This window comes from Bison bison, unplaced genomic scaffold (genome assembly GCF_000754665.1).
Source record: "Bison bison bison isolate TAMUID 2011002044 unplaced genomic scaffold, Bison_UMD1.0 scf7180017864201, whole genome shotgun sequence".
Lineage (NCBI taxonomy): Eukaryota > Metazoa > Chordata > Mammalia > Artiodactyla > Bovidae > Bison > Bison bison.
The window spans coordinates 454,394-465,907 of NW_011494773.1; the positions used below are offsets into that span (position 1 = coordinate 454,394).

An 11,514-nucleotide genomic window follows, 5' to 3' on the forward strand; every position below is an offset into this window, starting at 1 on the left:
CCCCACCCAGGCACTAGCACTGCGCCCTCTTTCTGTTCTTCCTGGTACTCATCACTGTTGGAAAGTCTTATTCCTCAGCATTTATTTGTTCACTATGTGTCTCTCCCACCAGAACAAAAGCCCCATGAGACCTGGGACCCTGCCTGTCTGGTTCACTGCTGAATCCCCAAGGGCCTGGCTTGGAGCATTTACTCAGTGTCAGTTGAATGAAGGAATGATGGACACACAGCAAGTTAATGGCTAAGCTGGGCTTTGAACCCAGATCTGTTGTCTCCCCTAGTGCCATCCCCTTCCCTGTGTCATGAAGAAAGAAGGGACCAGAGGTTCCTTCCAAAATGTTCATCCTGAGTCAACCTACCTCTCCGCAAGAGCCATTCACGCACAGTGTCTGTGACGTCGAAAGACAGCCACTCGCCAGTGCCCCGCGTGGGCAGGTTCTTGCCATCGATATACCGCTGCTTGGCTATGTGCTCACCCGGCTGGAGGATCTACGGGGCAGAGGAAGGAGTAAGTCCCGAGGCCAGGACAGGGCACCTGAGCGTCACGGTGCAGCAGGATGGGGAGGGGAACAGGAGCCAACTAAGACTTCTGAAATGCTCTTTCGAGCTCCTCAGTTAAGTCTTAATCCTCTTAAGCAGCAGTCCCCAAACTCTGACACCGGGGACCAGTTTCATGGAAGATAACTTTTCCACGGATCAGAAAGGAGGCGGGTGGTCTTGGGATGTTTCGAGTGCATCACCTTTATCGTGCACTTTATTTCTAATCTAATGCCGCCAGCCGCTGATCTGACAGGAGGTACCGGTCCGTGGCCCAGAGGTTAGGGACCCCTGTTCTTAATGACAGACACAGGTATAGAAACTAAGGCTCAGAGAAGGCAGGATTCACACCCAGGCCTGCTGCACTCCGAGCAGAGCGCAGGCTCAATCTGGCAAAGGAACTGACTTCTACCCCCCACGTGGTGTCTGTCCTGGGAAGAGGTTCACCTGGAAGAGCTCAATCCTCTGCTCGCTGCGCTTGGAGGCAGGGTTGGGCATCCGAAAGACCCGGAATTCTGCTCGGAACAGGTTGGTTTCGTTTTTCTCCACTGAGGACACGTTGAAGCGGAAAATCTTGGAGGTGATGCCTTTGGGGCAGACGGTCAGGTCATCTAGGAGGCAGAGCATTGGGGGAGGGGGGAAGCACAGTGTGAGCGACACCCATGGGGACAGTGTGCTGTCAGCGGACACTCATCAAGGGGCTGGGAGGCCCACCTGTGACCTCGCTAGAGCCTTGAGGCCTCAGACCTACAGGTAAGAAATGGGAGGGAATTCTCAGTGGCCCGGAACCATACACAGGCCTGATGGAGAAGCAAGGCATGGAGCCCCACCCAGGACATGGCACTGACAACTGGCCCCTCCAACCCCTTTCTCATTATCTCCACTCTGGCAGGCTGTCCAACCTGCTTTCCTACTCCTTTAAAAAATACAGATTCTCCAACAGCATCAGCAATTTCCCCTAGGAGTTTAATCACTGCATAGCTAGCTGATTCATTCACGCCTTTTTTCATTCAAGCATTTATTCATTCATCAGACGTGCACTGAGCAAATGCTACATGCCAAGCACAGGCTAACGCTGGGAAGCAAAAATGAATAGACAAGGGAAATCCCTGGTGGGCCAGTGGTAAAGGTCCACTGTCTACTAAGGCAGGGGACATGGATTCAACCCCTAGTCAGGGAATTGAGATCTCAGGTGTCTGGGGAGAAAGAAACTAAGCCCGAGCTCTGCAACTATTGAGCCCACGTGCCACAACCAGAGAGCCCACGCGCCACAGCGAAAGATCCCACACGAAGCGATGAAGATTCTGTGTGCAGAAACAAAAACCCGACACAGTCAAATAAATAACATTTTAAAAAAATGGACAGACAGGGGCCCTGCCTTCAGGGAGATTAACATTCAGAGGTGGGGCTATTAACAGAGGTTGTTTAGTGCGTGGACCAAACAACAGGACCAGAGAGAGAGCAGTAAGGGTCTTTGGAGACGCTTGGAAGTCGCTGTAAACAGGTCAGAGGAGGGAGAGAGCGACAGAAGGAGAGGAAAATGCGAGTAAGAGGGACCTGAAGCAGCCAGGCTGGAGCCCATGAGACAAGGTCAAGACAGTTGATTGGGATCTACCTGTGGGGAGGCTGAAACGTCAGACCAAGGGGTTGATTTTATATCATCAACAGTAGGGAGTCATGGAAAGTGACACTTTAGCTCTAACAAGATAGCACAGGAGTGGCAAAGAGCCCATATCTAGAGCCTGGCAGACCCCCAGATGCTTCTTCACTGCGTGTAAGCGGGTCCATCACCATTGGCTGCTAAGGATTATTTTCCCTGACTGCACACGCTATGCCAGCCTCTGCACCCTGCTGGCTCCTGCACCTCTGTCCACAGACAGAAGACAGCACATGCTCTTTCCCACTCCTATCAGAGCGAGACAAGGGAGACAAAAAGATCCTGCCTTTTCTTTACAACCCCAAGGTCTGAGCAGCATTAACACCCCAGAGGAACACTTTCTACACAAAGGGTAACAACAGCCAGAACTTGAAATTCAAGCTCAGAGACCCAGATTCCACACATAATGAACATGGCTGGAACAAGCCCATAATCACCCCAGGGGTGGTTTAGGAAGTCATGGACAGGGCGGGAGGATCAGAGGCCTGGACACAAGCACACGCGCTACTGAGCTTTAGGAAAGGATGAGTGAGTGTTTCTGGAAACTGCCATCTGGTGGGTCTGACACTGGCTCTTAGAAAATTAATGGAACAGATGTTGGGAAAACAAATGTGTGAATGCCAGTTAATGAAGCCCTGATTAATAACTGGCTCTGAAAGAATGAACACTGCCAACGATTCCCCTAAACCATTTCAGATAGAACCAGAAAGAGGGATCATGATGGCAGTTCAGTTTCTGAGTTTGAAAGTCTGTAATCCCCTGGATATAAGTAAGCTCCTCACAGATGTGAGTGTTGGACCATAAAGAAGGCTAAGCACTGAAGAATTGATGCTTTCGAACTGTGGTGTTGGAGAAGACTCTTGAGAGTCCCTTAGACAGCAAGGAGATCCAACCAGTCCATCCTAAAGGAAATCAGTCCTGAATATTCATTGGAAGGACTGATGCTGAAGCTGAAACTCCAATCCTTTGGCCACTTGATGTGAGGAGCTGACTCATCTGAAAAGACCCTGATGCTGGGAAAGACTGAAGGCGGGAAGAGAAGGGGATGACAGAGGATGAGATTGGTTGGATGGCATCACCAACTCAATGGACATGAGTTTGAGCAAACTCCGGGAGATGGTAAAGAACAGGGAAGCCTGGCAGTCTGTAGTCCACGGGGTTGCAGAGTGGGACACAACTGAGCGACTGAACAGCAAAGCAACAAGACTAGTACCTCCAGTAACTGTTGCAAGAGGGGATAAAAGGTATCTCAGCGCAGTGTGCACATTGCTATAAAAAGGAAAAGAGAAACAAGATAGCCTGAGCCAGTGAGGTGAGTCAGAGTGGGGACAAAATAGTGGGGAGCCAGGAGATGGGGGAATGAGAAGCCAAGAGGATCTTCAGGACACCCTAGTCACCTCTCTTTCTTTGTTTCTTCCAGTTCATCCATCAGTTACTGTTCCCCAAGATAGACTCCTCTTGGTGGGAACATCAGGGAGATTTCAAGGAAGTGGGAAAAGTCATTTTTAACTCCTTAGGATCTACAGATTTCTAAAAGACTCAGAAGGAATGTTAGGGGTCCTCTAGTTCCTCAGGGAACTAGGAACCGGGCTTCACAGCAGGAGGTGAGCAGCAGGGTGAGCTAGTGAAGTTTTCATCAGTTTTTACTGCCGCTCCTCATCACTCCCATTACTGCCTGAGCTCCACCTCACTCCCATCACTCCCTGTCCGTGGAAAAATCATCTTCCATGAAACTGGTCCCTGGTGCCAAAAAGGCTGGGGATGGCTGATCTAGTACAACCCACTTCAGATGAAGAAATTCATGCCCAGAGGGGTCTTGGCCAGGGTGACACATAAATTAGTTGACACATGCAAACTGACACTAGCAAGCAAAGCTCAGACACAATCATTAGTGGGAGAGAAAATAAAATGTAAACACAAACTCCTTGACCATTAAATCCACTGAATACTAACAATGCCTTAAATATTCCATGGAATGAGCCAGAGTATAAATAAATAAAATGTAATAACACTCTCTTACATTTCATAGAACGTCTATTAACTCACCTGACCCTCTGATGATCCTTGAGGAGAATAAGTAAAATTTACCATTTTAAAAAGAGAAGCATGAACATCAGGAAGGTTAAATCACTTTTTCAAGATCACTCAGCTGAGGGCTTCCCTGGTGACCCAGTGGTATAGAATCCGCCTGCCAATTCAGGAGACACGGGTTCGATCCCCGTTCGGAAAGACCTCATATGCCATGGAGCAACAAAGCCTGTGTGCTACAACTCCTGAGCCTGCGCTGCAGAGCCCAGGCACCGCAACTACTGAGCCCACGCGCTACAACTACTGAAACCCATGCACTCCAGAGCCTGTGCTCTGAGACAAGCCCGCACACCAACACGAGAGAGCAGCCCACACTCATTGCAACTACAGAAAACCCCGCACAGCAACGAAGCCCCAGTATGGCCAAAAATCAACAAATAAATAAAGATTTTTTAAAAAATCATTCGGCTAGTAGGTGGCAGAAGTGGATTTGAACCCAGGTCTCTGACCTCATTTACTGAAACAGAGAATCTGGAAGTTCGAGGGCACCTCAGAGATCATCTACTAGAGGGATGGTTTCACCAACAAAGCGTAGCAGGATTCCATGAAATGGGCCTAGAGTACCAACTTAAGCCTCAGACAAAAGCCAGTTCCCAGTCAGTTTGGTGATTAAGCCCTGCTTCTGCAGAACACTAGTATTATTGAAAGCTGGATGAGGGGGTCCACCTTGACAAATTAAATTATGACCAACTTTTTCCATTGCACACACAGTATATGTATTAATGGGTGCCATTTTCTCCTTTTTTGCTATAGGGAAAGAAAAATAAACAAAGAATATTCATGCAGAGTATTCATGGAAAAGCCTGGAAACAGCTGACCCTGTTTAGACCGTGCATTTTATTTTTTTTTTTAATGTTTCAGACACCTGGGCTCCTAGATGTGCCTCTGCGGTGTCCATCATTTCTGCTAGTAAAACTGCTGCTGGCTCCAATGATGGGACCACATACATCAGTGTGGCAGTGTTCCTCCACCCCAGCTGTTCCCGAGAATCACCTGGAGAGTTTTAAAAACAGATGATGCCTGGACCTGCTCTCCAGAGATTCTGATGACCTCGTTGGAGTGAGGGTGGGTCCAGAGCTTCTTTTTTTTTAAAAAAAGACTTCCAGATGATCCTAAGATGTAGCCAGGATTGAGAACCATGGTATATAGTGCTCTGCAAAGGGTACTGTGGCATCCAGATGCCCTGCAAGTTTGATAAACCACAACTTTAAGGATTTACCCTTTAAATGTTAACCCATTAAAATACTGTTTGGCCAATGCATCATTTTATAAAATTTTCAATTAGAAGCCACAAATGTTTTAAGCCCAGGTAGGTTAAAAACTTGGAGAAGGAAATGGCAACCCACTCCAGTGTTCTTGCCTGGAGAATCCCATGGACGGAGAAGCCTGGTAGGCTGCAGTCCATGGGGTCGCACAGAGTCGGACATGACTGAAGCGACTTAGCAGCAGCAGGTTAAAAACTGGGAAACTTCACGGAAAGATTCAGATTTTCTGCTCTTCTGGGAAGCAGTTAAGATCTAGTCGAATTGGACCCACATTCCCAAATTCAAAAATCTGCAGGAGCTGAGCAGTAGGTCCCATCTTTTCATGGGATTTTCCAGGCCCCTCTCCCACCAGCCTCCTCTATACAGTCTGTTCTCTCTGTGACCCTGAGGCCAAGTGTCCTGTGAAGTTTGTTGTGGTCCCTGTGCTGCAGCTTTTCCTCCAGATTATCTGCATCAGCTGCCTGGCTTCTGTAGGCACTTGTGTTTGCAGCCCCTCTAAGGAAGGGTTTTGTCCTCTTTCATTGAGTCTTAAGCATCAGTGCACTTACAAATCAATAAGGAGTGTGTTAAAAATACAGATTCTCCAAGATGACACTGCCCCCCTCCCCCAGAGACTCTGACTCTGTAAGGAGGGATTGGGGCCTGGGAATGGACATTTTTCACATTTACCTAACCTCTGGTCCACACTTAGAGAAACACTGACCTAGCGTGCCAAGGGCACTGGCACTTAGAACAAATGGGTTCTTTCAATAGGAAATATCTTTTAATTTTCAGAATGAACATGATCTAAAAGTAGCATCCAGAAAAGAGATGCTAAAATATCAAGTTCTCTTTTTGCTCATGAATTCTGGTTTGGCTGGTTGTCTCAGCGCCAGACCTTGGATAAAAACAAGAGTCTCTTGCCAGACACAGATAATTACAAGCCAGAAGTTAAAACAACACCTACACTGGTAAATCTTGATAACAAGGATGACAAAAGAACTGAAAAAGATGTGTGGATCCCCACCACGTGGGTCAGAGAAAGCCTCCACCCACCTCCCATAGCAAAATCCTGGGGAATATAAAGGAATAAAATATATATGAGTCTTGTCTTCACTCCCCAGCAGAGATCTGCTGAATCATCCCAGACGTATATATACTGGGTAGGCCAAAAGTTCATCTGTAACATCTTCTGGAAACACCCGAATGAAATTTTTGGCCAAGCCAATAGAATTGTTTCAGCTGAAAGGGAGTTTAGAGGTTAACTTTACTGATGAAGAAACTGAGGGTCAGAGAGGTGATTTGCTCACTTCCACACAGTGTAGCTGCTTAACCTGCTTGGGATTCTTCAGCAGATAAAGAAAACACTTCCAGGAGAATGTCTGTGGCTATATGAATCTCCCAGTCATAAAAATAGGCAGAGCTAAGAAAGAAAACACCCAGTGATCCCTCTATGCAATGTGTCACCAGGGTTACAGGTTCCTATGCCTACCTGCTTGGTCCAAAATGTGATTCATTCATGTGTGTGTGTGTGTGTGTGTGTGTGTGTGTGGTAGTCACTCAATTATGTCCAATTCTTTGTGATCCATGGACTATAGCCCACCAGGCTCCTCTGTCCATGGGATTTCCCAGGCAAGAATACTGGAGTGGGTTGCCATTTCCTTTTCTGGGGATCTTTCCGACCCAGGGATGGAACCTGGGTCTCCTGCCTTGCAGGCAGATTCTTTACTGTCTGAGCCTCCAGGGAAGCCCAATTCATTCATATTATAAACCAAACTTCTCTTGGAGCCTAAAGGTTAAAGGTAGGACTTTATATGTATTTTTACAGTTTGCATTAGTGCTTAACAGCATGCGTTCTGTAGACAGAATGTCTAGGTTACAGCCCTGGTTCTTTAGGGCTGTAGCACTTAACTGAGGCACGTTATAGTCTTCTCATCTGGAAAACAGGGAAATCAAGGTACCCATCTGACAGGCAGAGCCAGAGAACGGTCTTATCCTCTTTGCTCTCACCTTGGTGCCCTTTCTGTGCCTCTGGTGGTTACTCCTTCTTCCACTTTGCCCTCCAGGCACCTCTGTCTGCTTGCCCCAACTCCTGATGCCACGTTCCTCTGAGAGCCTGTCCCACTGGGTACCGGAAGGGGCTGGGAATGATGAGATGTGGAAGGGATGGAATCCCATCAGTCCAGCAGCCAGGGCTCTGGCACTCAGACCCCAGCCCACCCTCGTGAGTTCTAGACACGCTTCCCTCTCCCCAGGCCTTGGAGGGTGGCTCTGCTCCCTCTTGGCATCTGTTAGACGTTTGCATCTGCCCACTGCCTTCTTTATAATTAGCGTGCATTGCGCGTCTGCCTCTCTGGGGCTGGCTCAGCACCTGACCAGCTGCAGGGCGGGCCGGGCCTGCGCCTGCTCAGCCTCTGTGTCACCTCCACCAGCTGCACAGTCTGGGCCTGCTTCCTGTTTGCACCTGCAAGCCTCGCTGGCATTGCTCGGGTCCCATGGGGCCCCAGATCCTCCATGATATCCCAAGTAGTCTCCTGCTCACTGTGCCAGGTTTCCTCCCGGCCTGATCACAGCTCCGTGGCCCCAGGGCCAGGGCCACCCTCACCTACTACAGTTTCAAGGAAGGTCCTGCTGCTGCAGCCCAGAGCTGCCCAGCATCTTGTGCCGCCCTGTCCTGGAGGATCCCAGGGCTGTCCACTAATTGTGCTCTGAGTCTTTGCACACACGTTCACCGGCACCTGTGTGCCCTTGCGTCTCTCTGGCTCATTCGTTCTCAGCTTGGGATTCCAGGCTGGGAGGGCCCGGGTGACTCAGAATTCCTCCTCCCTGGGACTCCTCCTCCTGACCCGGATCCTTAAGGTCCCAGTCCTTCTCTCCCGCCCTGGACTTTCCTCACACCTCTCCTGCAGGTCTCAGCTTTCCACCCTCCTCCCACGTTTGGCCACCACCTCCTGCCTTTGTGGGTGCCCAGGGTGCTGGGGGTTTATCCAGGCATTCAGCTGCTGGTACTGCTGGGAACCACAAGGCCCTGGGAGACCAGGAGTCAGCCCGGCCTGGAGGACCCCGGGCAGGGAGCACCTCCTTCTCCGGCCTCTGCCCCACACGGGAGCTACCTCCCAAGGCAGCCACAGGAAACCGGAGTGGGAGCCCCTCGCCAGTAACCACAGGCTCCGGGCCTGGCATGGGCAAGCTCCCAGCGAGGCCTTCCACACCTTCTTCCAGAGCTGGTGCACCCCTGGGCTGCCCACTCCTCCTTCTTTCTATCCAAGTGCCCCAGCGGACCACCCTCACCTGGCCGCACCATCCCACTCTCCCACCCCCACTCCCGACATGGCCCCCTCCCAGGTGAGCCTCGGCTACCTCGAGGTAGCCTGGCCGTCGAGGACACCTGCTGGTAGGAAAAGCAAACAGACCTGCTCCAGAGCCCCCAGGCCTGTGAGTGGACTCACATTCCTCCTTCCCGGGCTGTCAGTTTCTCAGCATCTGCCAAATCTCTCTCTCTTGTATTGAGGTTTTTTAAATCCCCGTTCAGTAAACACACATGACTTCCACACGTGTACAAACACACACACAGACGGCTCACCCAGGAGCCTCCCGGCTTCTCGGCACAGACAGGAGCCTCCTGGGAAGACACGCTCCCAGACACACGTCCTCTGTGCACCCACGGCCACACCTCCCACCCTCTCTTCCCCTGACACGCAGACACAAAAGGGCTGCCAGCAGCCATCTACATGTCCGGAGCCATATCCTCGCTTTCCCCCACGTCCACGGGCCCGGAGGATGCCCATGTTGTGCACACGAGTCCGTCTATGGGACAAAACCGGACAATGCATCGCTGTCAAGCACACAGCCGTGTGAACATAGGTGTGTCCCCCATCCCCCCACGCACACAGCTCACGTGGTCGCATGCGTGGCGTGGACCGAGGGCCTAAGCAATCAGAGGCTGCCTCTTGCTTGGGCTTCAAGAAGCTGGACAAGACATGAACTGGGGGCAGGTATACGCTTCTTTCCCAGAACTGGAAAAATGGAACGTGAGACGTGTCACAATGAGGTGTATACAGCAGGGAGGAGACCAAGGTTTCTAGCCTCTTGGAACCCTGCGGGCTCTCTTAGAAGAGCACCCAGCCCTGCCCCTCTACAGCTCCGCGCGCTTCCAGTTACCTGTCTGACCACACGTGCCACAGCACAAAAACGGGACAGTGTCACTCCAAATTAAAATCCCTCAGCGATGTGATGTGAGTTTCGCTATGCCGCTCAACTCCAGGGCTCCTGGCCTCCCAGCTGCTCTGGGCTCTGAGCAGAATGGCTCTGTCTCCCCCTCCTCACCCACCCAGCCCCAACTGCGCATCGCACCTCGTGTGTCCCCCAATCCCTGGTGCGGGGCATAGCTGGGGCACCCTGCCCTGTGGTCATCGCTAGGCAACCCCCGTCCTCTGTGGAGCTCCCCACCCCAGCTCAGACCCTCCAGAGCAGACACCCCCAGCGGGGAATCTGGACTTACTGTGCTCCTCCAGCCCCTGGATCATGTCGAATTTATAGATTTCTTTGGCATAATACTCCGACTCGGTGTTTGCTTGCGTGCAGACGTCTCCCCTCTCCCCATGCACCTCCTCCAGTAGCTCTCGGGTGCTGTTGTAAAGATCCAGGACCTGGATGGGGACACTGGCCAACCCGGATGGATCGGGGGGACTGGTGAGCCTGAGTTTGCTCAAGATCTGTCCCCTAATGGCTTCCACCCGCTTCCTCTTGATGTGGTTGAAGTCCAAGGTGGTGCAAGTGGACATGGAGAGGCTGACCGTGGCAAAGTTCAGCAGGGCCAGGACCACCAGAGCCCTCTGCAAGTGCATCTTCAGGCGGGGGCCAGGGAGAAAGGCCGCAAGGCCTGGCAGGAGGAGACCCCGGCAGTCGTGCAGAAGGAGGGAGGAAAACCAGGCGGCCTCCCTAGATCCCGAAGACTGAGGCTTGGCAAGAAGGTGCATGAACTCACTGCACTGCGAGAGCTTCAGGACTTCCAGGAAGCGCTGGCAACCCTGAGCGCGAAGAAGCCGACTGTGTGCCGTGAAGCTCTGGGTTTCTTCTCCATGTGTCTAAACAGGTTCTGCTGGGCTCTGACTTCTAGCAGGCCAGGTGGAGGGCAAAGCAGAGGGCTGGGAGGGGTGGCAAGGCAGCTGGGAGTGGGAAGGGAGCTGGAGTTTTTCCTTAGGTAAAAATAAATAGAGCGGATATCTGATATTGCCAAACGCCGCTTGGCGATGGGGAGAAAGTGGGTAATTTTAAAGAAGGAGCAGAAGGACCATGGCTGGGTCCCCAAATCAAAATCCTTGCCTTGCCCTGAAGGAGAGTAAGAAAAGAGGATGGAAAAGAAAAGAGAAAAAAATTATTAAAAAATAAAAATCACCAGTGAGTAGGTGGGGAGAGGCAGGGCTAGGCGGCTGCTGGCCCAGCTCAAGGTGGGGCGCAGCGCAACACACACTTGTCTCTCAGGCACACCATTCATGCTTTCTCTTTTGTTTACACTTCCTCGGGGGGGCTTTCTAAATGACTTTGTTCACGCTGCCTCTCATCTTCATTGGCTGGGATGTGGGCTTATGTTTGCAATTGGAAGGCAGGGGGGGTACAGCCCCTGGAGAGCATCCCCAGTTAATCCACTTGGACGCCCAGGTCACCAGCACCTCGTCTTCTCCCTCGGCCTCTGCTTCTGTTCCCTGATTCTCTTTAAAAAAATAAAAAAAAAGAAAAGACAAATAAAATAGAAGCCAGTTCACTGCACGCCTCCTCCGGAAAGCTGTTATTCCTTCTTTCTCAGGCTTCTTCCCCTATCTCTCGCCTCTCTTGCTCATGCCCTTGGACTTGGCTTTCGGATTCCCTCCCTTTCTCTCCCTCCAGCTTCTCTCTGCCTCTCCCTCTCGCTCAAGCTCCTCTCCCCCTCTCTCTCTCTCGCACACACTCACATGCACACACACTGCTTTCTCTATTTCTCTCTGCTGAA

The 11,514-nt window shown here is 51.1% G+C and overlaps 1 protein-coding gene across 1 annotated transcript in view; it reads right to left on the minus strand.

The window, feature by feature from the left end:
• TGFB3 (transforming growth factor, beta 3) overlaps positions 1 to 11,469 on the minus strand; it is a 25,265-nt gene extending 13,796 nt beyond the window's left edge. Inside the window, exons 1-3 of the mRNA XM_010844366.1 lie at positions 10,027 to 11,469; positions 984 to 1,147; positions 359 to 488 (exon numbers count right to left, since the gene is read on the minus strand). Coding sequence (XP_010842668.1) covers positions 359 to 488; positions 984 to 1,147; positions 10,027 to 10,504 — 772 coding nt within the window. The 5' untranslated portion in view covers positions 10,505 to 11,469. The remainder of the gene's footprint in view (positions 1 to 358; positions 489 to 983; positions 1,148 to 10,026) is intronic.
• Positions 11,470 to 11,514: the final 45 nt, after the last annotated feature.